The 28,000-nt window shown below is 42.9% G+C and overlaps 1 protein-coding gene and 1 long non-coding RNA gene across 2 annotated transcripts in view; one reads left to right on the forward strand and one right to left on the reverse strand.

Annotated features, from left to right (window-relative positions):
• RAB12 (RAB12, member RAS oncogene family) lies at positions 1-27,964 on the forward strand. The gene is given in 8 exon segments (XM_050767396.1): positions 1-67; positions 101-273; positions 276-555; positions 14,751-14,811; positions 22,027-22,165; positions 24,363-24,452; positions 25,085-25,189; positions 26,757-27,964. Coding segments are annotated over 8 exon segments (1,029 nt in total). The 3' UTR covers positions 26,871-27,964.
• The window catches only part of LOC126941144 (uncharacterized), a 48,714-nt gene continuing 29,905 nt past the window's right edge, over positions 9,192-28,000 (reverse strand). Inside the window, exons 3-4 of the long non-coding RNA XR_007721103.1 lie at positions 24,532-24,629; positions 9,192-10,207 (exon numbers count right to left, since the gene is read on the reverse strand). This is a non-coding gene — a long non-coding RNA (uncharacterized LOC126941144). The remainder of the gene's footprint in view (positions 10,208-24,531; positions 24,630-28,000) is intronic.

The following is a 28,000-nucleotide window of genomic DNA, read 5'->3' on the forward strand; positions in this document are numbered from 1 at the left end:
ATGCTGCTGCCGCTACTGCGGAGTAGCTGTTTCCCTTCCTCCTCTCCCGGCGGCGGCGGCGGCAGCGGCGGAGGCGGCGGCGGAGGAGGAGGAGGAGGAGGAGGAGGAGGAGGAGGAGGGGACCAGGGCGCCGAGAGCCGGCCGGCGGCGCAGTTGCAGCGCGGAGCCCACGGGCCGCCGGAGCCGCTCGAGCGAGCGGAAGCCGAGCCCGGGGCCGACCCCCCGCGCGCGGCGGAGGCCGAGGGGGCGCCGGGGCCCGGGACGCGCGGCCGGGGGGGGCGGGCGGCGGCGGGCGGCGGGCCGAGCGGGAGCCGCATGCGTGCATGGATCCGGGCGCCGCGCTGCAGAGGCGGGTCGGGGGCGGCGGCGGCGGCGGTCTGGGCGCGGGCTCCCCGGCGCTGTCGGGCGGCCAGGGCCGCCGGAGGAAGCAGCCCCCCAGGCCTGCCGACTTCAAGTTGCAGGTCATCATCATCGGCTCCCGCGGCGTGGGCAAGACCAGCCTGATGGAGCGCTTCACCGACGACACCTTCTGCGAGGCCTGCAAGTCCACCGTGGGTAAGGGCGCCGCGGCGACCCCGGGCCGGGCCTCCTGGCGCCCGGGCCGGTGCCCTTCGCCCCAGGGGCTTCGGGTCTCATCGAGCCTGGGAGCCTTTCAGACGGGGATGGGCCTCTCGGTGAAACTGGGGGCGGGGGTCTCCGTGGAGGGCCCTGCATCCCGATCCCAAAGCCTGGCAGAGGTTTTCGTGCCGCCTCCGTGCAGACCTGCCCTTGGCCCCCGGCGCTGCCTCAGAGGTCCTGGCAGCCCCTGGGGCCTGTGGGGGCGGCTCTCCATGGAAACTTCGACCCTTTGCGTTCTCGCCCAAGAAAAGGCTGGGTTCGAGTGGGGCGCAGGCAGGCAGGGGAGTGAACGCCGAAGGCCGCTCTTGCCCGGGCCGCCCCGGCCCACTAACGCCAGCGCGCGCCGTCTACTGCGGGTGTGATCCCTTCGCAACCAGGGCAGTTTTCTTATTTTGAACCCATTTTCAAGAAGTAATGAAGTTTAAAGTCACCTATGGAGAACGTTAAGACTAAAACTACAGTAAGTTTCTCATGCTAGCCGTAAGTACGGGGCAGAGGAACTTCAGCTGTATTTATCCATGACCTCAAACAACCCGGTGACTGGCGGGCGTGGGGCTGATTCGTCCAGTGCGGCTCTTTTCGGTGAAGGACAGGAGTAAAGTAAATACAGGAACGCTCCAGGGTCAAGGAGGAGAATAGCCGCGTATCTGAAATGGAAACTGCAGGGGAAATTTTTTTAATGAAGTCATGCTTAGAGGACTTGACATTGAGATTTGTCACTTGGATGTGGGTAGCAGTTCCTTCTGTGGAAAACCCCTTAAAAGATGTCCAAACTAGGAGAACCCCATTCTTTAAAGGGCAGTCACCTTCTGTGATAGGAAGTGAGAGATTTCCCCAGGGGCGGTCCAAGAAACTGAGTAGTCAGGAGATTTGATAGACAGAATTGAAAGTATAATTTCATGTAATTCTGTTTATTAATAGTGTTATAACCAGTGTTAGTTCCAAGGCTGTCAGTACGATTTTGAGATGACTTTGTTTGAAATTGTCATGTAACAAAACAGTACTACATTCAAAGTGTCTTATTGGAAAATTAAACCTCCAATTTTTGTGTTGTCTTTTTGTTTTGTTTTCAAGAACTTACTTCCCTTAATGCTTTTTTGGAATGGATCATTTTGGAAATATTTGTGATGTCTGTACCGTATGTTTTAAAAATGTTGGCATTGGGTATATGGTATTAAAATGAGTCGCATAACTATACCTGTTTCAAATATCCAGTCGTAGATCATACAGAGAACAGGGAGTTGTTAAACCATCAAATGAGAGGTGGTTTAGTACCTGACATAAATAAAGCAGGGTTAAATTCAATTCAGAATTGTCAATCTTTTATGGCTGCGTACTTCAGTATATAAAAATGAGGGATAATAGAGTTGCGCTGTGTGATGAAGAGAAATCAGGTGGGTAACTGAAAGCTTCAGTGGATGGAAGGTGAGATGGATGAGCAAAGGTGTGCTTTAGAATGCACAAGAGGAGAGAGGAAGAAGGATTTTCTAAGCCTGGCAGCAGTGGAGCAGCCCCCCACCTCTGGGGAGGGGTCCTTAGGGGACTTGGGAATGGATGCTGCGAGACCTTCACTGCCATGCTGAGGAGAGTGGACCCTATCCTATGGGCACCTGGAACCAAAATCTTAGTAAGGCATTGCCACGAAAACAGTGAAACTGATTTGGCAGAGTTGCATAGGATGTTTGCGAATAAGGAAGAAACCAGGAGGCAAGGAGACCAGGCAGTTTGTTTCTGTGTCCCTTAACAAACATGCACTTACCCGAGCACATACTCCCTATTGAGTGTGGTTGAATTTCTGTCTTGTTCATTTTTGTTTGCTTCACATGTAGCCTATAATACCTGGAATACTGGAGTACTCTAGTACTCAGTGCATGCTTCTAACTGTGGGATGTTCAGAGAATGATCATGGCCCCTGGCCTGCCGCAGAGCGTGAAGACACTGTGAGAAAGCTGACCAGCTCCGCTTCAGTTTCTGCTTCAGAGCTGCTTTTCCCCTCCACTCATCAGATCGTTTGTTGTGCACCTACTGTGTGTTGGGTGTTACGCTACCCAGTGGGGATTCAGTGTTAAACGGGACACGGGCTCTGCCCAGAAGTGGATCGGAGCTTCTGGGAGCTGCATGACTGCTCGTCAGGGCAGTGACAGATGTGTATGGATATTTGGGAGCACAGTGAAAGCATCTCCAGTTGGGGCTAGGGATGAGGCCTGGGCACAGAAGGCTTCCTCGTCATTGGAATGTTTGAAGATAACTTTGTTCCTCTAGTTCCTTTAGAAACATGCAAATTAAATATGGTAGCGGGTGTGGTGTAGAATTGTGCTTGCCTCACCTGAACGGTTACCGTTTGAGCAGTTAGCTCACAGTGTTCTTCCCAGGCTGGTTTTTCTAGTTTGATCTTCATGTAGTACAGTGAGTTCCATATAGAGCAAGAGTCTCTTCCACAGTGGGAGTTTTCCCTACCCTGTCAGGGCTTATGGATGTGTGCTGCTCACGACAGCCGTCTGGGAAAGATGGTGAGCCTCACAGCATGGCCCAGAGAAGAGTCCCCGAGTGTGCCTGGACCAAGACGGGTCACTAAAGTGGTAGTATTGTGTAATTCCGAGGCTAGGAGAGTGTTTGCAATAAGTGCCTTTTTATTTTTATTTATGTATTTATTTTGAGACAGAGTCTTGCTCTGTCACCCAGGCTGGAGTGCAGTGGTATGATCATGGCTCACTGCAGCCTCGACCTGCCAGGCCCACACAGTCCTCCAGCCTCGGCCTCCTGAGTAGCTGGGAGTACAGGTGTGTGCCACCAAGCCCGTTTTTGATTTTTAATAGAGATGAAGTCTTGCTATGTTGTCCAGGCTGGTTTCAAACTCCTAGTCTCAAGCACTTGGCCTCTCAAAGTGCTCAGATTACAGGCGTGAGTGAGCCCCTGCTGACCAGTAAGTGCCCTTTTAAAGTAAATGGGATTCATTTGAACTTTCTATAAAAGATCCGTAGTGGAAGTCCTTAGGGATTCGAGATGATGAACTATTAATTATGTACAATTATAAATGAAGAAAATGTTGATTTTTTTTTATTGTTAATCACATCAGAAACTGGTTTAAAAGATACACAAAATTCACAAGGGTGTGAAAAACAGAGATTGTGTTTACTAATTGGCCTATTTAATGGAAATTGTATGATGGAATTGTCTCTTATTTTCAAATGGGATTTTGTTTTCATGGAATTTAATTAGTCTGATTATAATCTACAAGTTCTTTTTAAAAGTACAAGAGTAGCTTTTCAAAGTTTGAGAAACAGAAAAAGTAATTGACCAAAGAAATTTACAACTAACGTGCCTGGTCCACTGTTTTTCTCATAGCAGTGCCTGTATCACAAGCATACGTATCCTCCATGAATCTGTGTGTGCTTTCGCAAGTTGACATTATTACTTCCTAAGTGCAGCTGTAGAAACCATTTCTATCTAGTAATGCCGAATTCTTGATCTTGATTCCTTCTGTTTGACTCCCACTAGTTTTAGCATAAACAGGTAAATATGCTTTTTTTAAAGTATATTTCAAAAAACTCCATAAAATTATATATCTGTCCATCTTTGTTTTATTTCTGTGTTACTGTTGGAAGCTGTTTAATTTTGTTTAGTTTGAAATGGTTTTACCTGTTAAAAACCTACCCCCACCCTTGCTCCAACAGCATTGCATGCTAGGAAGAACACTAGAGTAATAAGAAATGTGGATTCTTGCTCCAGGCTCTGCCACTAACTAGTTTGTGACTTTGGATAAGTGATTTAGTTGTCTGTGCATATAAATAGAATATTGTATTAGTAGTCACTGCTACATGGTGAGCACTTAACTACACCAGCAGAAGGCCTCATCACAGCCCTGAAAGTTATCCCCATTTTACAGATGAGGACACGAAGTCTCACAGAGGTAGAAATTTATCTGCTGCGGCACAGCTGCTCAACAAGTGGTCAGGGCCAGGGCTGCAAGTGAATTCTTTTTAACTATCTTTCTGTCTGTTCCTTAGGTAGATTGACTTTGCTTTGTTGAAAATACTGATGGCTCACACACATAAAGGTCAGACGTGATGGAGCCCTTTCCTCGTTTTAGAATTTGGTCCTTGTTACAGCACTGTGAAGATAGTGACGTAATTATCCTATGGTATTAGTGAAACTGATTTTCTTTAAGTGTGTCCCTGTCATCGCTTGTCACTTGCCTTTTGGATATTAAAATAATGCTCCAAGAACTGCTTTTTAATCTATATATTCCATCATTCAAATTCAAATGTCTTAAGCCTTTTACATACCAAAATAGGTATATTTGAATACAGGAGAAGTCAAAGTAAGGCAATCTGACCAGAATTCTGATTTTTCTGGGTAGTAAAGTTTCCCTTAAAATGCTGGAGGCCAGGATAGGATTGCCAGTTCTTTATTTTACCAAGTTAGAACATTAAAAAAAAAAAAAAAAAAAAAGACTTAAAATGACTTTTAAAAATTAGGAAAGATAAGATATCACAGTTTAAAGGTTTTTTATTTATTTTTTATTATTATTATTTTTGAGATGGAGTCTCACGCTGTCACCCAGGCTGGAGTGCAGTGGTGCGATCTCTGCTCACTGCAAACCTCTGCCTGCCAGGTTCAAGCAGTTCTCCTGCCTCAGCCTCCCAGGTAACTGGGGTTACAGGCGCTCACCACCACGCCTGGCTAATTTTCGTATTTTTAGTAGAGACAGGGTTTCACCATGTTGGCCCGGCTGGTCTCAAACTCCTGACCTCGTGATCCACCCTCCTCAGCTTCCCAAAGAGCTGGAATTACAGGTGTGAGCCCCCGCCCCCAGCCAAAACTTCTTTAAATTTATCTTCATTTTTTTCATTGTGTGGCAATGCTCTGAACTTCACAGCCCGGCCCCCTTAAAGGATGGCAGCCCTTCGGTGAAGCCCTTTAACTCTGCTGCGGGCCGCAGTCCTGTGTGCTCTCTGCCTGACTCCCCTCTGGCCTGTCTTGACACGAGGGTGCACTCAGGATGCCCACTTTTGGGGCCTTGGCCTGAGACTGCTTGCGCTGGGGAAGTAGGGTAGTGCGAGCGACTCTGTTTCTTTGGACCTGCGCTTGAGCTGGCAACAGAATGTAGAGGTCCGAGAAACAGGTGAGTGTGAATCTCCTGCAGAAATGCTCTCTGGAGGTCTGCCCTTGAATGTTAGGTCGCATGACAGGTCAAGTGCAGTCCACCAGGGTCTTCACCTGGAAATTGACTATTTGTACTTTATTCTGGAAACTTAGGGCAGAGATTTTTGTTAGAAAACCCAAAATGAACATCTCATACTGGATTCAAATGCTTAACTGTATTTTATTTTGCTCTTCTGTATTTGTACACAGTCTTCTAAGCCATGACCAATCTGCCCATGTTTCACTTAAGAGAGAATTGAGGAAAATCGTCCAGAATTTCCAGTCCAAAAGCCCAAGCTCTGCAGCCCTGCAGTGTGGTTTCGCTCCATCTGGAGAGAACCTCACACGGACTCCCCTGCCAAAATGATGTAACATGATGACTCAGGGATGTGAGCATGAGAGGAACCAACATTTAGTTCTTATACCCACATATGCTGTGTGTTGTGTGATCAGGTTTATTTAATGAACTTAATGCAAGCCGGGAGGCTTGACAAAACGTCCCCTTTTGTGGATTAAAGTAGCCATCTTTCAGAGAAAGCATGCAGATTTAGTTGGTGTTAGGTTGTTTATGTTGAATAAAAATCTATTTAAAGACCTGGCTGAAGTGCATTCAGCCTTTCTCTCACTGTCTGCACTTACACTAAAGAAGAAAGATTTTATTATACATGACAGAGATCCAGATTCTTAGAGATTGCCTCTTTCCCTCTGCTCTGTGGAATCTGCCAGAAGCCATCTGTTAATGGATCTTGGAACTGACTGTAGAAGGCAGAGTAGGTTCCTTTGAGAACTGATAGGTCCAAATTATTCTCTATCCTTGGGTGCCAGATACATTGTTCCAAATAAGCGTTAGTTTGTAAAGAAAACAGCTTTGTACAGTAGTCATTCTACAAAGAGTTTTAAGAAGCATTTTCTCTTTATGTAAGACACCGTCCTGCTCGACCTTCCCCTGGGCACAAAGCTCACACCTGGTTTACCCTTTTCAGAGAGGAGGGGAGTCACGGAGCTAGGCATAATAATAAGTGTTAGAAAAGAGCGCCTCCTGCTTCAGCTGAGGAAGACATTTATCGTCCTTTTGTCCTTTAATTCACATCTTTGACATTTGGAAAGTATTTGGAAAGCCAAAACTACAGACCAAAAATTGTGCCCTTAATTGAGTGTGATTGTTAAAAAAATTAAAAAAATTAAAAAAACTTTTAAAACTGGGAAACACAACACAAGCTGAGCAGAGCACTGGATTCCATAGAAAATGTTTTCCCTCCAACTATGACAAACTCCAACCTTTGGTTTCTGGTGCCTGGTTAACCAAACAACCTGCAATTCCAACTCCATGTCAGCACTTGGGCGAAGTAATGGGCCCCTGTAAATGAGGAGCTTTTGTGTTTTTCACATGCCTCCTCTCCCCTCTTCAAGCCGTGTGTGGTAGGATCTCGACACTTTTGTCGACTGGCAATCACACCTGCAATCAAATTTTCACTTAATTTTTTACTTGAAAAAACAGCAGCCTGGGCTACATGGCGAAACCCCATTTCCACAAAAAAAATACAAAAATTAGCCTGGTGTGGTGGTGCACACCTGTGGTCCCAGCTTCTTGGGAGGCTGAGGCGGGAGGATCGCTTGAGCCAGGGAGATGTGCCAGTGTACTGGAGATGAGCCAGCAGTGATTGTGCCACTGTACTCCAGCCTGGGTGACAGAGTGAGACCTTGTCTCAAAACAGAAAAAACGCTCCACCTTCTCCTTGGCCACCACTGTCTTCCCAAGCCATGGTGTTTGTGGAAAGAGATTTCAGAGGCAGGCATAGAGTCCTGCATGTAAGTTCCAGCTCCATGACAGGCTGCCAGCTGTCCTTAGGCAAGCAACTTACCTCAGTGTCTTAAGAAGAAAAACAAAGCGGGATTTACACTTTCTTCACATGTCACAGTATAGGCATAAATGAAGTTAAAATATCTTACATGTCTGGCATAGAAAAGGCAATTTATAATTCTCCTAATTTATCCTGTAGATCTGAAAACTCTGAAACACTCCATAAAAAAATCCTTACCCTTTAATGATTTACACTGATATATACAGATGATACAAATTTCAAAATGTAATCACATGTCCTGGATAAAACATAATCTGTTTGACAGTCCCTGCGTTTTCATGGATCCATTCTGAGTAGTAGCGAAGTTCAAGTTTTTGCGTATGAAGAAAATGTTAACAATCCACTGTTTGATCATGAGTTTTTTCTTCTCTTCCCTTTAAATATTCTTCTCCTCTTTTGACGAGGAACTCAAAATAACATGGTAGCATTTCAGATCGGAGTTTGTCTGAAGCCAAGGAGTGGAGAAGGCCGCCTGGCACAGGGATGGAGTCTGTCCCAGCCAGCCAGCCATCCACCGTGCCTTACTGTTAATTTTATATACTTGCCTAGCAATGCAGAGTTCTTTTTCAGCCTTAGGTGTATGTTCTTAGCTCCCTTCCAGCCTCTACCTCTTGTTCATCAGGTGGGGCTGCACAGTGCACAGGGGGGAGCACGGCCCGGAGCCAGGCAGCCCAGGTTCAAATCTGTGCCCTCATGCTCACCAGCTTGGTTACCTTAGGCAGTCTACCAGCTTCCCTGACTTCCGTTTTTTCATGTATAAAATGTAGACAGTAATATCTATCTCATAATACTGTTAATGAATATACATTGCAGTAAGTTAATGAAGGCCCTTAGAATATTATCTGAAATATAGCAAACACCACAAGTTCTTAATCTTTTGATTTGTAAAGAGAACATACACCTTTCTGTGGAATTCTCATACGTATATACTTCCGTGAGAGGAACTGTCCAGTCGCTCTGCTGGGCTCCAGCCGTGCCTCTCCTTGGAGGCCCAGGACCTCCAACTGTCCCTCTGACCTCCCCTCCCTGATGCAGTCCGTGGGTCATTGTTCCAGTCAAGTGCAAGGCTGTCTCCTTGTGCTGCTGTGTACAGGGTGGGCTTTATTTGCTCGGTGGGAGTATGCCAACCCTGGAGTGCAAGCGGGGACAGAGCTGCTTACACCTGGATGCACATTTGACATCCTCAGGCCTGGATAAGCATTTTTTTAATGACACATGGTAACATTAGGATTTTAATAGTACCTGCTTCTGAGTTGATCAAAATATTTTACAGTTATGGTACTTAGTTTCTATTTAAATCCTTACCACACAGCTTAGATAGGAAAAGCCAGATAATATTAAATAGTAGGATGTCACAAGACAGGTCTACTAGCAGTGAGTTTGCATTCCCTTTTCCTTTTTTTTTTTCTTTTTTTTTGTGATGGAGCCTTGCTCTGTCCCCCAGGCTGGAGTGCAGTGGTGCGATCTCGGCTCACGGCAAGCTCCACCTCCTGGGTTCACGCCATTCTCCTGCCTCAGCCCCCCGAGTAGCCGGGACTGCAGGTACCCACCACCACACCTGGCTGATTTTTTGTATTTTTAGTAGAGATGGGGTTTCACCGTGTTAGCCAGGATGGTCTCGATCTCCTGACCTCGTGATCTGTCCGCCTTGACCTCCCAAAGTGCTGGGATTACAGGCGTGAGCTACTGCACCTGGCCACATTCCCTTTTCCTTATATGGGACGAGAATTCATTTTGAGTTCTTCCCTGGTAGGTGGTAGAGTTTGGGCAGAAGACCGGCCTTGTGCCTGTTATGCCCAGACTGTTTGTTCCCCAAAGAAGACCACCAGAGTCCAGAGTCAAAGCCAAGCGGCAAGGATCTTTACTACAAGTTCAAACCTGGTCCCTCCTTTACACAGTATACAAGAGGGCCCCGAACAATGCGAGCGTTTGCTTTTTATAGCCCGAAAGTTGCAGGGGAACAAAGAAATTCTTTTGGCTCCTGCGCTTTCAGTAACCTTGAACAGCTGTCCCCTTATCGGAGACTTTCCAGGTGGTGTTTATACTGGGCTCAGGGAGTTTGAGAGATATATGGTGGTGGGATGGGAGGATGGGATGTGTTTGTGCTAGGCTCAGGGAGTTTCGAGCCCGGGGGCTGAGGAATGTGCCCAGCTCCTTTCAGTGCCCACACAACTTGTTTTTAAAGCTAGATTTGCCTGTCTCTGTAACCTTAACATGTTCCTTAATTTATTTTCTCACAACTCACTGAAAATGCTTACAATCCAATCCCTTAGTAGAATATTACATCCAATTTTAGATAACATTGTGTAAGATACATCCTTCGAAGAAAAGCCACTGTTCAAAACTTAAGGTCATTATTATAAATTGGCAGTGACATCACAACCACTGTTTGTATTGAGACTTACCTTCAAGTATATGGAAATCCTTCAACTTCTCCAAAGTATTAAGTAAAATCTATGGTCTGGTCCAAACTCCAGATCTTTGGTGGAACGAGGAGAAGTGACCTGGGCATGGAAGAAGAGGGCACAGTCCACTCAGCCGTACTCCTAGATTTGGACCACAGTGGTGTTTAGGCTTTTTACCTGAAAGGAGTGTAAAGAAAGAAGTTTCTGTGTGTTTTTGCCATTTTCACTTTTGTAACTTCTTGTGGCCCAGCAAAAAGAAACAGTAATGTGCAAATGTTTTGCGTGAAGGGGAACATAGAAATCTTACAAGCACTAAGTCCGGGGATTCCTCCTGCTGTTGCTACAACGTGTATGTGAAAGACAGCCAGCAAGAAGGCAGAGCGCAGAGTCAGACGTTGTCTTCACAGCTTGGCTGTGGGAACTATGAGCCACTTGAGAACATCTTACACTTTTCTGTTTTTTCACCCATCTGACTTCTACTATAATAACCTTTCACTGTGGGCAGTGATGTAAATTGGAGTCTTGGTGCTGCTGCTTCTCTGGCCTGTGGTAGGATTATAGGCAAATTACCCTGTCCTGTCTCTGCTCATGATGATGTCTGTATGAAAAGGGGGTAATAGTTTCCCCATCACTGGGCTGCTGTGAGGCTTGGATATGGAGTATTTGACTGATGTCCAATGTCTAGTACTAAAGGAAATTAAGGTCAAGAATAAGACACCGGCACAGTTGCTCATGCCTGTAAACCCAGCACTTTGAGAGGCTGAGGTAGGAGGATCACTTGAGCCCAGGAGTTTGAGACCAGCCTGGGCAACATGGTGAGATGCTATCTCTACAGAAACCAAAATCAGTTAGTGGCAATGGTGCGCTTCTGTAGACCCAGGGACTCAGGAGGCTGAGGTGGGAGGATCACTTGAGCGCAGGAGTTGGAGGCTGCAGTCAGCTATGATCCTGCCACTGCACTCCAGCCTGGGTGACAAAGCCGCCTTTTGTTTGTTTGTTTGTTTGTTTGGACTCAAGGGGGAAAAAAAAAGACTGACTTAAATAGAGCAGTCTAAGACCTTTGATAATAGTGTAACTCTGTAGCCTGCGTGCTTTTTGATAGCATTGTTAAAATACTTTTAGAAAGACTTCCGTAAAATTGGTAAGCCTAAAGAAAAGCAAGCTCCTCTCACCGGAATAATTCACCTAGTAGACCAGTTCTCTGTCTAAGGGACTGGATGGAGAAACTGTTACCGTAATCCTCTGGGATCAGTGTGTGTAGGGAGAGGCTGTGAGCAAGGATGGCTGCCCCATCCTGTGAGCAACTGGAGGAGGAAAGAGGCTGTGTTGCTGCGCGCACTCATATTTCTCCTGTGTGCTGGGCACCCCTGTGTTCACTGCTTCCATTCCACACCTGCTACTCAGATGCCTTTTTTTTTTTTTTAACTAATCAGTCCTGAATTTCCCTGTTTTTTCCAAAAATAAGTCACATTTCTTCTTACATATACAGCATTTGATGGAGAAGAAGGAGCGATTTCCAGCCATCAGATTTATTGAGTTGCCGTTGTGTGCCGGGCAGTGTCCTAGACTTTAGGGGGCTGAAGATGACTGCATCCTCAGAGGGTAGGCACATAGGCTGTGGGGGAGGCCAGCACAGAAGGAACGATGTGATATGGGCTAGAAGAGAGTTCAGGGCCAAGAACTGGAACACAGATAAAGACAAGAGTGAAGGCGGGTGCAATCAGAAGAGTTCAGATGGGAAATCTAGGGCTTCAGAGGGTTCTGGGCAGACAAGGAGGTTCTCGAAGAAGAGAGAACAGCAAAGAAAGACGCTCTGCCAAGTGCATGGTGTGTTACGTTAGGTCAGTATGACTGAGGTTTGCGAAGGCAAGGACTGTCCCCGTCAGCTGAGCAGTGAGGGCATGGTGTTTCCTCCCTTCGTCAAGATACCTGTGAGAAGCCGGTTTTCTACAGGGTTGGAGACAGTAGTGAAATCACCACCCTCTTTGTCCCTTGGTTGTTTGTAAACATTTCCTCTTCTGTGACAAGAACTCTGTTGATTTTTCCTAAATAATCTGCCAGATATTTGAGGTTATTGATGACTTTTTTCCTTTTATTGAGGATCATTATCACTTCTATGACATCCCAATATTTAAAATAGACAATATTAAGGGATATTTTTGACTTTTAATGTAAGAAAGTTTTTAGAAATGTTTAGTTGTGTACTTTGATAGAGGTGTATGTTTCTAAGCCAAAAATTGGATTAAGTTTCCAGTCACTGCAGGCTACGTAATGGCTGTTAGATACGGTATAGGTATAGGGTATTTCATGTAAGAGCGAGGACTGTTTTAAGGTACTGGTTTTACTCACGGGACCGTAGATCTGGCCCCTGGGTGTTTTCCTGTTGTGTTGTTAATTGTCATTCATCTACTCACTGTAAGATAGTCTTCATTTTGGCTAAACGGATTCTTTTTTTCTTCTGTTTTTTCCTTTCCAACTTTTATTTTAGGTTCAGGGGGTACATGTGCAGGTTTGTTACATGGGTGAATTGCATGTCATGGGAGTTTGGTGTACAGATGATTTTGTCACCCAGGCAGTGAGCATAGGACCCGACAGGTAGTTTTTCAGTCCTCTCCCTCCTTCTACCCTTCACCCTCAGGTAGGCCCCGGTGTCTGTTCCCTTCTTTTTGTGTGTGAGTACTCAGTACTAAAACAGGTTCTTAGCCCTGTTTACTGTCAGGTAATCTTTGCTTTGTTTTCCTGTTAGAACTCATAATGTGTTTATAATCACATAGTGATAATGTTACCACTTATTTCCTGATTTTGAATATTAATGTCCTAGCCTTTTCTTTTTATTCATTAAATTTTGTGGTTACCAAATAGTCCTAGTGTAGGACTGCTGGAGTTGGATAAGTTGCTCAAGTTGGTTGGAAAAGGCGGTCTGACATATTCAGACTCCATTGTTAGCAGAGAAAACAGTGTAGTCAAAACAAAGGTTATCTGCTCTAGCCCTTTCAGGGACTCTTACTCAGTTTGAAGCAGAGCTCAAAAGAAGTATCATCTGCCAGTTCGTTTCAATAAAGTACCAGCCACTGCCACAAGGTTTACAAAAGTTACAGCTGCTTTAATTACGTTTTAAAAACAAACTTACTTGAAGTAATTGGAAACAAAAGTGAAATAGACTAGTAGTCATCACAGATTATGCATTTGATTAGTAAATTCCATCACAGAGTAGCATGACAGCAGTGAAATCCTAACTCTATGTTAATAAGAAGACATAGAGAAGACAGTGTTTTGTCATTAAAGTGTGCTGCTTTAAACCAGATAGCAAATATCTACGCTATTTTGTGTGTCTTGTATAGTAACACTTGAAATTGCGGTTTCCTTGCCGCTGAGTTAACTCTCTTCAAGGTTCTCCATCATGCAGAACCTGCCTCCTGGGTCAAGGCAGTGTCTGAGCTTCCTTTGACTTTGGAAAGCAAATCATTTCCAGAACTGAAAGTGAAATTGAATTAACTAGCTTTCCTTCAGGGACATCTGAAATTATGTGTTATGTGAGAGGTTAACAATTGACATGGAGTAGCGCTCTCTGGCTTTGTTTTCTTGTAACATTTTATATTCATGCAGCTTCTCTCCTGGGGCAGGAGGGCTGCCTCCCTGGCCACACACCGCCCCAGGGCTGTAAACATGCCTTTTGTGTGGCATTGATGTCCACAGTGTTACTAATTACAAAAATCCGTCACATGTCTTCCACTTCCCCTCAAGAACCCCATCTGACTGCAGCACCTCATCAGTGCCCAGAGATGGGCAGTCAGAGCATGGCCAGGGCCTGTTCCTCTGCGGCCACCGTACCACTCACAAACGTGGGCACCTGCTGGCCCGGGGAACTGGGATCATCTACACCCTGGGTCCCAGGGAAGCTGTCAGGAAGCCGTTTCTGTAGGGGAGGTGTCTCTAGTTCTAAATTCAGCCAGCATCCCTTTTGTTTGCCTTAGTTGTGAAAATTGTGTAATAAAATATTGTTGTGAAATATTTACGTTTTGTATAACTGGAAGGCATATAAGGTAGCATACATAAATGAAAACTTGGTTTTAAAAATATATCTGAAGCTTTACAGGCTAAACTGAAAAGGAAAGATGCATGATGATTGGCTTAGCAATATTGAAACAAATAAAAATTAAAGTTGGGTATGTTAATTTGTATAAAAGTAAATTTTTAAATCTCACTGTTGATAATATAATGTTATGCTTATATTTACCTAAAATTTTCATGAGGACTGAAATTTTTAGTACAATAATTTCTAAATTCAGACTAAGGCTGTTTGACTAAGGTTGATTAAGTTTGATTAAGTTTCCAGTGTTCCATGTAAGAATTTGCCCTGAGAAACCCTTTTAAAGCCACTTATTTGTCGATATAGTTACTAAATGTAATTTTAAACTGGTTTCTGTGCTGAACTGTGGTAGTAATAAGTTGTGTTATGAACAGCAAATACTAGACCAATTACTCAGGATAAGACATAACATGGGCCGACCTTCCCTTCGCAGTGCGGACTGAAGCGTGAGAGATGGGAGGTCACAGATACCGGTGCAGATGCTCCTTTTCCTTGGAATTAAGTGATGTCAAGTTTCGTGGGGTTTTCTTTTTTTCTGATAATGATATCAAAATACACGAGTAGGATTATTTTATATGACAAATTGCATCTTTGTTGTTCTTGCTTCACATTTATTTGTTTTATTTACAGGTGTTGACTTCAAAATCAAAACTGTAGAGCTAAGAGGAAAGAAAATTAGATTACAGATCTGGTAAGTGGGAGAGTCTGCACCCAGTAATGTGCTTTGTGTGTTTAACAGTCCATGCACTTGTCTAATAAAATGAACTGTTTGAGCTGATTTGCCTCTCCTACTTTTCTCCTCTTTTGCTCATTTTAAAATTAAATGGACAGTGTTTCCATCAAGAGAGAGAATTTAGATAAGGCTGTTACGTTATATGCCACTTGCACATGGGGAGCAGTTGTGGACAGAAGAATGTTACCTTAATGGTAACTTTTTGCCTCTATTTTCAAATCATTTATGTGATATCAAAAGTGTCACTACTAAAATGATTGCTCAGATGCTTGTCTTCATGTCTTCGTTTTGTATGATAGTAGTCAAAGAAAGCCCAATATGTTCATAACCAGATTTGCGCAATCTGAAGGCAGGTCCCTACAGACCGTTCCAGAGCTTCTTGGCACAGTGTGACTATTACTACGAGTGGGCATACTCCTTCTGGCTGTGCTGCTGATTCCACGGGACGTGAGCCCCCACTAATGCCTACCAGAAATGAATCCAGACCCCTTCTCAAATCACAGTTGGAATGAGAGGCTCAACCAGCTGTGTTACAACTGCACTCAGCACTAAGAGCTTTCTGTTCGCTATTAACCTGTTAACAGCCCGCAGGTGCTAGCGACCTCTCTGTGGAAGAAGGGATAAGATCTGGTCTGGTGGTCTGGCGGTGGCTTAAAAGTGGCCCCATTGAGGTCCTCTGAGAATGCCGTTTTGTTTTGAATGCCACAGCTGCGGTGTACTCAGCTTACTAACTCCTCTTGGCAGGTCACCCTCAGCTCTGATTGTTTGTCCACCATGTGTGTGTTTGCTTTCATCTGCGTTAATTGCTGCTTCATCTGTGGCATCATCGGTCACCTAATGCTTGAATGTTAGTGCCATGTCTTCATTCTTCATCCGTGTCCCTGTCTGGGCCGCAGCTGCAGCCGAGCCGCAGTGCCTGCCTACTGGAGGTGTCTGAGGTAATATCTTCATTTGGTCGCCCTTCACTGTATGACACACTTGAGAGATTTTTCGATTTGGGTTTTTTGTTTGTTTTCTTTTGTGTTGTGTGGTCTGCATATTTTTGTTTTTGGCTTGATTATGAAACATTAAGCCTTGTCTAAATACTTAAATAAATAGCAAATAGATATTTCTTCCTGTGCTAGTCCTGCAGACTTTTTGTACATTGCAGCCCAGCTTTTAAACGCTGCTGTTTCTAATGATAAGCTCTGTAAGGTAAAAACCATCTTCAAAAGGATTTGGGATATGCCTCTCTCTGTTCCTAGTACCTGTGTGAGGTACTTTTTGATGAGAATATTGCCCCACAAAAGTGATGTAAACAGTATTAGAATATGTGACACCTGCCTTAATGGGTGACAGCCATGCCTGATGACTGTGGCACATGTCTTAATTAATGCACTAATACTTCCATCTTCATCTTTGGTGGCAGTATTCTGGTTTATAAAGTATGTCCAAATGTCCTGGTGCCTCCCTAGAGCTCTGCCCACTAAGTCTGTGCTGGTGACATTGATCACTCCTGGAATCTGACTACAGTGCCCTGGACTCTGAGCTAAGAGGGCCCTACCTGATGGAATCCCGCCCCCCTCCCGTGTAGAAAATGAATCCCGCCCATGTGAAAAGTGAGATACTGTGGTCCTGCGAAGAGCAGCGGGCACTCAGAAACCATTTTTCTCTTGTATGGAACAGCATTCTCCAAATGACCCCTCCCTCTCCTGATTCTCCCCTGACTCTTGACTACTTTTTCATTCTGTAAATCTGCAGCTCAGCACTGGCAGCGAGCGTAACTAAGGGAGGAAGAATGACATGCACTGGACTTATGGAATGGTTGATTGCAAGTTTTCTACGTGGAATATTCCAGTGACTCTTTTCCTGCAGGGTTGTCTTTTCCTGCAGGGAGGTTTTGAACAGTGACTCATATATCTACTACAGGCCAGCCGTTTTGTTGGTCACATAATACTCAAAATAAGATTTTTATCTTCTGGAATATTTTATGTAAAAGATGAAAACTTTTTTCTTCATTATTGCTATGCAGTAGGTAAAAAGGAAGTGTTAGAATCATGATTCTATCTTGTTTTACTGTTTTAAAGTAATGGGTGGCTTCTTTTGGAGTGAGGCGCAGCCCTCGTGCTGCTGCTGGCGTAATCTGCTTCGTTGTGGGCATGTTGTCGTTTCACTCTCATCCATTGAGGGCGTAGAGGCGCCTGTGTAGCTGGAAACGGTCCCTCAAGGAGGTGCAGTGGATTGTGCTATGCTAATAATAGATAGCTCTGCTCCGATTTTCTAGACTGCCATGAAAGCATTGCCATTCGGTTTTCATAGGAGGGTCTTGTTGAAAGAAGTGCGTTATTCACTGTAGATTCCTAAAAGCTAAAAGTACGAAAAGCTGCAAGTGTCTGTTACATTTTTCCGTCACGTTTTATGTCATTGCCACGTATGTCAGTTAGTTGATTATCTGTGGTCAGAAAAAGGACCATTTTTCCCTTCTCTGTACTTTAAAGTATTTCTAATGAATATTAGAACTCTGTGTAAGTAGCTAAAATAAAACGTGTTGACTAGAATGTAGTTTGATGAATTTATATCCAAATGGTGTCCTGGAAATTATTTACACTGAACTTGGAGTTGTGTTGAGATGGACTTGAAGCCATGAAAGTTGCCTCTTACCTTTAGGCAAACAGAATTGAAATGCTTCGTATAAGGGCCCTTTGTTCTGCCTGTGGAACCAGTCCAGTGTTGGGGGACTTTGTTTTAACCAGCGTTCTTAGGTTGGCATCGTTCCTTTTGTTCTCCGCTTGGAAGAGGGGGAATATTTCATACCCTAAATTGGTGTATGCCCTGAAAATTAGTAATTAAATAATTTAAGTGGATGTATTAAATACAGCAAATAAGAGGCTTTGAATTCTCCAAGCGTTGTTGTATTACCAAACTGGGAAAACAGAACTGCAGGATTTTTCAATTTGCACAAAAAGCAGGTAGAGAAATCAGAATAAGGTGGCATATGCTAACTGTGGTAAACGATGATTGAGCTGACATTAAAAACTTGCAAACCTCTAGAAATCCGTTCCTTATCATTACAGTGAAAACTCAGGTTTGTGAAGAAAAAGAGGGAAATAGTAGGATTCTGCCTTTTCATAGAAAGGTGAAAGCATGATCAGTGCATTGATATGATCTAATTTTCTGAAAAGTAGAGATTTGTGTGGGATTTTTATGGTGCTGGCACATAGTAGATATTTAAGAAATACTTGCTGAATGGAATTAGCATTTCACTTATTATTCTTTGGCTCTACATGACAGCAGATAATTTAGTATGTAAGGGAAATAAATCAAGCAAAGGCAGTTTTGAGAGGAATAGAAAATAAAAGCTTTCTCAGCTCAAATATTTTGGGAGTATGGAATCGTCTCTCAAAGAAACATGCTTTTCTACCCCCAGCCTTCAGAGCCAGGCCCAGACAGTGGCATGTAAGGAATGGGCTTAAATGGGGAGTGCTGAACTAGTTCATGTTTCCTCATTGGGATTTTTGTAAACTAAACCAATCTGCTCATTTGCGTTAGAACGATTGCCTCAGGGTTTGAATTTTGAGGTTTCTATCCTCTTTCCTTACATTGGACTTAAAGTCAGTAGAGGCAGCTGACTTCTTCATGTTGAGGTTCTTAATATTTCTACGATTCCTAAGTGTGCTATTCATGCAAAAACATTTTAAGCTACATCAAAATTGGCTTTGACTATCCCTGTTCTTCGATTGTTTTTATTAAAACACCTATTATCTGTAATTTCTCTGGTTTTGTGCCTCCAGTTTCTGGATTCTAAAGTCATTCGATGTGTATAGAAGTGCATGTGAGTTGACTTATACCGAAAACCAGATTTAAATTGCCTAGAGTAAAAGTTTATTAAAGTATGTAATTCCTAAAATGCTTATTGAAGATCTTAAATCTGATTGTTATTTAAATTTGTGATTCAGCTATATTGTGTTAACCACCGATTTCAGAGTAGAAAAAATGCTTATTTTTTTTAACTTTTTAAAGAAATGGAAAATGTTTCGTAACAGTAATCAAATAGCACAAAATATTTCTCAACATTAAAAACGTTTCATTGAAGCCTGATTTAGACAAGCTATAACTTGTGAGGATGGTAAACCACCCTCTGAAAGATTTAACTCTTAGTTGGTTTGGAACCAGTAAAGTATACCCCTAAATGCTTAGGATTAGAGAAATAATCTTACTCACTGACCCTTTATGGAAACCAAATGGGATCAACTCTGTTCCTTCTCAGCCGCCTTGAAGGTGACTATTAGTATAGTCTTTAAGTTGCTTTTAGAAATCCTGAAAAATTGAGTCTCCATCTATCATATTCTTCAGATTTCCTTTTTTTTTTTTTTTTTTTTTTTTTTTTTTTTTTTTTTTTTTTTTTTTTTTTGCAGTTCTGAGGTCAAAATATGAAGTTTCTTTGTCTTGCCTGACGTGGCGTCAACTTTCTAATTTTTAAACATGTTACCAACGCATATCTACTGATGGTGTACTGCAGGACCTGGGTAGACAGGAACATACCTGCCTCTGCCCTCCTCACCTTCCAGTCAGGGCAGCAGGGGATCCTCATCATCTGAGGCAAAGCAAATGACTTCGCGTTATGTGGAAATGAATTTGCCAGTGAGCTTTTCTGCTTGTTTGATGATAAGGCATCACTAATGTAAACTAATTTGGTGGCAGGTCTCCTCTGAAGAAAGCCATAAATTATAGCAACATGGTCAAGTTGTGTTTTTAGGGACCCAGTCCCACAAATGCCTAAGGGAAGTGTTCTCCCCTTTCAGGAACTCCCTGCTGTGGGATGAGAGGCTCTGGTGGCCTTGCATGGAAGAGCCTGTTGCCCCCCAGCTTACTCCACTGTGGCGCACTTGGTTGGGGTTCTTTGGGTAAAGCTAAATCATAGATGGTCTTTAAAGAAATCGCTTTGCGAGTGTCAGTCCTTCCTATTGGAAGCCTTCTCCATTGAGCCTTATTGGAATTAGAAATTTGCAGTGGTTCTCAAACAGTTTCTAGGCTTATCACAATACAGGATATAAACCAAAAAGTATCTGAGACAGGTCTCAATCAATTGGAGAGTTTATTTTGCCAGGGCTTAGGACACACCTATCACACAGCATCAGGTGGTCCTGACAACCTGTGCCCAAAGTGGTCAAGAGTACAGCTTGCTTTTATACATTTTAGGGAGACATAATACATCAATCAGTACATGTTTAAGATTTACAGTGGTTTGATCTGGACAGGTGAGACAGCTCAAAGGGCTGGGGCTTCCAGGTCATAGGTAGATTTAAACATATTCTGATTGGCAGTTGGTTTAAAGAGTTATTATCTATAGAAAGGAATGTCTGGGTTACTCTAAAGAGTTGTGGAGACCTAGGTTTTATCATGTAGATGAAGCCTCCAAGTAGCTGGCTTCAGAGAGAAGAGACTAAATGTTTCTTACCAGTGGCGCGATCACAGCTAACTGCAACCTTCACCTCCCGGGCTCAAGTACTTCCCCTGCCTCAGCCTCCTGAGTAGCGGGGATTACAGGCTCCTACCAACACGCCCAGCTGAGAAAATTGGGAAAAAGCAGCCTACTGCCCAGTTCCCGGCACATCTTCACTATTCCTTGGGCTCCCTCCATGTCCGTTTCCCTCTGAGTGCAGTAGATTGGGGACTCAGAACCTTCTAGAACAGAAGTTATGGTTTTGTAAGGGGAAGAAATATGGTCAAGTACACATCTGTAATTTAGAGTATTAAATTTCCTTGTACCCTTATGATTTATTCTAGAAGGCCAGCACATTGATTACAAAGCTAATGTTGGCTTACATTAGTCCTTCAGGTATGAGGTAAGAAATAAAAAATTACTTTATGCTTTATTTCTGCACAAAATTTCACACTGGAAAGAGATTTCATTTGAAAAAAAAAATTTTAAAGTTTTACTGTGTACAGGATTTTCAGATCTTTTTTGCTGTGAAAATTCTTGTTTTCTAATTTTCGAAATCTTGATTTGAAAGTAATTGGAGACTGGGCTGGTAGCTTACACCTATTACTCCAGCAATTTGGGAGGCCAAGGCAGGTGGATCACATGAGGTCAGGAATTTGAGACCAGCCTGGCCAACGTGGTGAACCCCCGTCTCTACTAAAAATACAGTGTTAGCAAGGCATGGTGGCGGGCACTCTTAATCCCAGCTACTTGGGAGGCTGAGGCAGGAGAATCACTTGAACTAGGGAGGCGGAGGTTGCAGTGAGCCAAGATCATATAATTGATTGCACTCCAGCCTAGGTGACAGAGCTAGACTCCGTCTCAAAAAAAAAAGTAATTGGGACTCACTGATGTTTTTGTTTGAGTGTAACTAGTTCCGAAAAGCTGCTGTCGCTGACAGGAGTGGTTGTGCACAGATAACAGTGCAGACGTGAGGAGCTCCCAGTGGCCGGACCCAGACAGAGGCATTCTCAGGAGCTGGCCCTGCTTGTCTCCACAGACCCAGTGCTGCTAGCCTGACTGTGCCTGCTGGGGTTGTAACTGGATCTTTTCTCATCTGAAGTGGTCATTGTAAGCTGCCACATGTGCCCCACGCCTGCCCCCAGCACTCTAGGTGGTGGCTAGTGAGCGAGAAATGAATTCTTTGTGGCTTGGAGGGCATTCATTTTCATAGTCCTAGGATCCGCACCACTTACTGTGTGTGTGTGTGCGTGCGTGGAGTCGGTCATGCATGTGTATAAAGTGTGCGCTCCTTGTGTGACATTGTTGCTCTTGGGTATAACAAATGGTTTTGTAAATCACCTACAGTGTGAATTCTTAGGGATTGTTTGGAAATTTGTATTTTAAAAACTTTTCCCCCATTTTATTTTAGAAAAACATCATATATTTTGATGTTATATTAGCATTCCTATTGCTGATTTTCTGTCTTAAGGGAAAAAGTTATTCAGGAGAGTATGTTGATCTCGGTTCATAATTCATCTCCATTCATCTAATTTAGTTGTTAAATACAAAGGTATTTTGTGCGTCATAGTTTTAGTCAACCTGAATTTTTCCTACTTTCTTTAATTGTAGTCATCAGGCCAAAGAGAAATACGGGTTACTCTTGTTCTTTTGTCGCAGAAAAACTGAAGCATAATCTGTGTTTGCTTTGCAGTGTGGTGGTGCTCACTTTGGGCATTGTTTGGGAACTAACTTTGGCTGCTTTTTCTTAGGGATACAGCAGGTCAGGAGAGATTCAACAGCATTACCTCAGCTTATTACAGAAGTGCCAAGGGGATCATATTAGTTTATGATATCACTAAGAAGGAGACGTTTGATGATTTGCCAAAATGGATGAAGATGATTGATAAGGTAAATGTTACATTTTTCCGTCCAGTGTGAACTCTCTGCTTGTGAGTCTTAATCATTATTAAAAGAAGTGGCAGAAACACATTTATTGAGCATGTTTTTATACAGACTAAACATCATGTAGCCCATTATAGCCTTCGGGATAGGGATGTAGTCCTGTATTGTGGATGAGGCAAAGAAGAATTAAATTTATCCAGAATCAGGATTTTTATTCTGGTAGCATGGACTGTCTAGACTACAGAGGCCAAACATGCTCATTCCACTACATCCAGCGCTTTCGTGGAATAGTTACAGGACATTTCATTTCTGCAGAAAGGTCACGTGCACACTCATCTCATGCACATCCACTGAGTGGCAGCCTGGAAGAGATGGCCTTCTCCACGGTGCCTGTGGATGTCCCACGCGCCTCCGTCACCCACTGGACATCTGTCCTTGCAATTACAGATGCCCTTTAGCTCCTCATTTTGAACAAGAGGAGCTCGCGTTCTCCTTTGGCTCATGATTGAATCATACAGATAGCCTGCGTCCCTGTGGTTAATGTAAACCGTGGGTTCTCCTCTAAGAAACGTGTTCCCAAATACACATTTAGAAGGCAGAGCAGTTGGGAGTGGGATGTGATGATATACCGTTGACCACATTTTGAGTTTTTCCCCCTTGTGCAGTAATTTCATGTTTAGTTCCTTTGCATAACAAGCATATGCAAGATAAATTGGATTTTGTCTACACATTGCATTTAAACCTGTCTGCTAGATAACGTTGGAGGATGTTTGTTTGGCAGCTTTACCAAGCATGTCATTGATGATGTATGCCTCTTTAAAATGCGTTAGGATTGGTGGCCAGGTGTGGTGACTCACACCTGTAATCCCAGCACTTTGGGAGGCTAAAGCAAGAGGATCACTTGAACCCAGGAGGTCGAGACCAGCCTGGGCAACATAGTGGGACTCCATCTCTCTCTCTTTTTTTTTTCTTAATTAAAAAAAAAGTGTTATGATCAGGGTTGCAAGGTTGGATCAGACCTGAGGTGGGTTGCCTGCCCCAGCCTGCTCTGCACTGGGCATCAGTCATACTGGGCTCTCCATTGGCATGTCAGTGGATGCTGATGTCCCTTCATGTGGAAGTCACAGAGTGCAGTCCTATGGAAATTAGAAGCGAACAGTCCTGATAGTCTAAAACTTTTAGAACTAATAGGATGAATACAAAACCAAAAGAAATGGGCTAAATCCTACCCCATTTGGTACTTGAGTAAGTCTGTGCCCAGGTCTTGAGGTCTAATGCTGTCTCCTTTTGTCATCAACTGCTGCTTTTCACCTTACTTGAGTGACAGCATCATTTCCTGAGTGCTTCCTGAGCGCAGGGCCCACTGCCCCTGCCCTGCGGCAAGTGCTGTCACTGTGACCCACAGCTCCCTGATAAGGGGCCAGCACTCCTCACCTGGCTGCATGCCTGGGCGATGGCCACACCATTCAGGTGCCTTTTGTTGCAATCGGTTTCAAAGAACTTTCTAGAAATACGCAATTAGTTGCTCAAGAGACTTTAACTTCATTTTTAAAGAGAGAAATCTTATTGCGCCTGTATGTATTTTTAAACTTAAAAGTATAGCTTAACTTTTTTTCTTGGTTATAAAATTAATGATACCTTCGTTATAGAAATTTGGAAAATGAAGAAAAGCACAAACGTAAATTAAAAATCTGTAGCTCTGGCATCCTGAAAAAGCAAATTGGCTTCACTCTGTTTAGCATTACGTCTTGCTTATTTGTGAATATTCTGTCATGGAGTCCTTCCTGTGTCATTCCATGTTCCTCTGCAGCGTGTGTTTTTTTAAATGCCTGTGTTTTTGAAATAACTTGATTCTTCAGCCATTTTGTTTGACTTTTAGGTTTTATTCAGTTGATAACCATTTTGAGTACAGAGCTTTGCCTGCATTTTGAATCATTTCCTTAGGAAGGGGTCTTGGGAATTGTTGGGTCAACAGCCAAGAGCATTGTGGTTCTTAATGCTTGTGCCCCATTTCTTTCTAAGACGTAGTGAGCCCTGCCTCGCACCCTGCCCAGTCCTGCCTGGGACCTGGTAGACCCTCAAAGACAGTGGAAGTGAATGGACAAATGTAAATTAATGAAAAATACCGTATTGGTTTACATTTCTGCTGTCAGTGTATGGCGATGCCCATCTTTGAAATGTGGCTTCTTTTAAAATTCTACAGTATGCTTCAGAAGATGCAGAGCTTCTCTTAGTTGGAAATAAGCTGGACTGTGAAACGGACAGAGAAATCACCAGGCAGCAGGGGGAAAAGGTGAGAGGGAGCGGGAGGCATGGTTGCCACACACTGTGCTTAGCGCTTGAGGTACTGTTTCTTTTAATAAATTACTTACTTTAAAAATTACGAAGAAATGATTGACACAGTGATAACTCAGTCATATCCTCCTCATTTGTTTGTGCTGTTTTGACTTCCTGCTCCTTTAAATTCATTCTGAAATGGAGGGAGAAAAAAACACATTAGTGTATACAGCATTATTACCTAACCTGACGTTTTATACAGAGAAACATATTTTAAGCCATAAAGTTGCTTGTATAATTTACTTTAATGTACTTTAAACTTCCTTGGTTTTTGCTAAGGATTGAATCATGGAGAAATGATGCTATTCACATTTTAAATGTCAGATATGTTACCCTTTTAGAAACTTAGGCAAGTCGTTTCACTGGAAGGTTCTGGCATCACCTTAAGGATTTTGATTGTCTTTTGTTTTGCTAGTTGCTTATAATGTAAGAATGTGCTACACTTGTGAACTTTATATTTGAGCATCAGTGGGCTTTTCTACCCCTTAATCCCAGCCCTTCCCTTGAAACTGAACCCAGAGGCCTCATGCTCGCACGCTGGTCTGTGTGACACCCACACAGAGGAAATAGGTGTGTGTTTCTTCTCAGTTTGCACAGCAAATAACTGGGATGCGGTTCTGTGAAGCAAGTGCCAAGGATAACTTCAATGTGGACGAGATATTTCTGAAACTTGTCGATGACATTCTGAAAAAGGTAAAGAGAGTCTACATTTTGAAAGTATATCATCTGAAATCTGTTGTTTCCTTTATTACTTTTTTATTGAGAATATTGTATTTAGAAACCAAGGAGTCTACATTATGAAAGTATATCATCTGAAACCTGTTGTTTCCTTTGTTACTTTTTTATTGAGAATATTGTATTTAGAAACCAAAGTACAGTAGTCGTGCTCAGGCGCAAGAACCAGGTGTGGTTGTTAACTCGGCCACGGGCACCCGGCCTGCTGTACCGACAGCCGCTTCCCGCCCGGGGCCTCTGGTGTGCTTGGAGTTGGTATATGGCGTACTCGCTTCGCCGTAAGGTATGGCAGGGTAGACTTAAACCGGGTGTAGCAATGTGGTGTGTTTGACATTTGCTTTTTTTCCACCCGTTTTCCTGTGAGAATTCAGTTGGAGACCTAGCCGAGTCTGCAGGTGTCTTAGCGGAAGAGAGTCCTGTGGTGCCGCGCTCGCGTCCCTTCCAGCTCTGCTCCCTGGTGGGAGCCACTTCCTTACAAAGACCTTTCCGTGATGCTGAGTTGCAAGAAAATTGCTGGACAGCTTCATTGAGCAGCAGCGATTTCTTCAGGCATCTTTAGGCTTACATTCAAAAACTGTTAATAAGAACTGAAGTTTATGTTATTAAGTGAAATTTGCTCAGTTCAAACATAATTCAGAAGCTTCTAATAAAATAATTGTTCAGGCTGGATGTGGTGGCTCACACCTATAATCCCAGCACTTTGGAAGGTGGGAGGATCACTTGAGGCCAGGAGTTCAAGACCAGACTGGGCAACATAGACCCCATCTCTACAAAAAAACTAAAAAATTAGTTTTTGATACAGTGAACTATGATTGTATCTGCACTTCAGCCTGGGTGACAGAATGAGATGCTGTCTCTCAAAAAAAAAAAAAAAAAAAAAAATTTATATAATTGCCAACATAGGTTATGTCTTTCTTTTTAAGTATACAACTACTCCTTGGAATGCAGACCATTTTTAAAATTTATTAATGGATTTTTATTTTACTTGGTTCTGTGAAAATCCATGTTTATGAGGTTGATCTGGTCTCTTCTACCATAGGGTACTAAGTAGGCTGGGCGTTATGATGTTGATATGAAGTGTCTTGAACGTGGCTTTTTTTTGGCTTAATATTTTAATGATCTTTAACGATCAGAGGACTTTCAATAACAATACTTTTTTTTATATAATTGTATAATTTGGAAAGCATTTACAGTTGACCTTTGAACAACAAGGGGGCTCGAGGTGCTGACCCCCTAAATAGTCAGAAATCTGAGTATAACTTGACTTTCTTAAAGTAAGCCAAGAAAATGTTATTAAGAAAATCATAAGGAAGAGAAAATATATTTACTATTAAGTGGAAGTGGACCACCATAAAGGTCTTCATGAAGCAATGTCGTCTTCACACTGAGTAGGAGTGTGGGGGGTGGGGTTGGTCTTGCTGCCATATATAGGTGGACCTGTGCAGTTGAAACCCATGTTCAAGGGTCAGCTGTATGTGTACCTTCTAAGGTTAACATGGATTTGTCTTTTCTGTTTATCCTTCAGATGCCTCTGGATATTTTAAGGAATGAGTTGTCCAATAGTATCCTCTCATTACAACCAGAGCCCGAGATACCGCCAGAACTGCCTCCACCAAGACCACACGTCCGATGCTGTTGATTTCCTACTTTGGAGACAAAGTGGAAACGATTCCTGGAAAGGGGAAAAAACGTTCTATTCTGCACTACAATCATTTTGACAATTTCCTTTCGCACTTTGTAATCCAAGTCAGAGCTATACACTAACTTGTAAATATGCATATATGCAATCCTGGGTAAGTTTTGGTTATAAGTTACCTATTTCCCTCCAAATTATTATATTTCATTCATTACCCCAGTGTGTAGTGTACATACACTGGGAAACCTAGTACTTCTAATATGAAGAATGGGAGAAATGAAAGGTATAATGTTTCTTGAAATAAATAATATAATTGTCCTTGTTAATTATATTATGAGGACAGAAGATACTCTGATAAGAGAGAACGTGGTGCTTTGCTTACTGTTTTAAAGAAAATTTGTAAAACTAAAGACTTTTTGGAAAAAAGCTATCTTAAGTGCTTTTTCTTTATTTACAAGACATTTCCCCCCGTGGTAGCATCTGAAGTATTGGAGTGTCTCTGCCACGAAGCAAAGCTCCATTCATGGCCGTCATTGAAGGTTATTTATTAATGTTACGTAACAGTAGAATATGACTAGTTAGAGGGTTGGATTTGACTTGGTCCTAAGGCCGCAGAATCTCTCTCATGGCTTCCTAAGGGACGTACCTTTATGCTTTTAAGAACTACAAAGATTCAATAAAGAAAGAAGTGTTTTTGAACCTATAGAAAAAGATTTTAAAACACGCTGCTCTCCTAAACAAATCCTGTTTAAAGGAATTTTAAAGAGATGCATTTTACTATATCAGAGAACATATGTGTATTTGCCTAAACACTCTGTACCTTTGTAATGATGAAACTCCCCCTTTACAGGGAAGCTTATTCCGATTAAGCTTAGACTGTGTGTGTGTGTGTTGTTTTTTTTTTTTGGTCTGATAATGAAGTTGTGAACTCTATCTTTGGTATATCTTTTATTAAACTGCACTGTTTTGTTTAGTCAAGGTAAATAAGTAATTGTGTATTTGAATAACTTGGTGTGTCTTGAGTGTTGTGGTATGAAAAGCATTGTGGTCTTTCTACACTAATGAAGTGCAAATAAAATTTTGTATTTATGAATGAAGTTGAGTTGCCATATTTATTTATCCAGTTATAAATT

This window comes from Macaca thibetana, chromosome 18 (genome assembly GCF_024542745.1).
Source record: "Macaca thibetana thibetana isolate TM-01 chromosome 18, ASM2454274v1, whole genome shotgun sequence".
Taxonomy (NCBI): Eukaryota; Metazoa; Chordata; class Mammalia; order Primates; family Cercopithecidae; genus Macaca; species Macaca thibetana.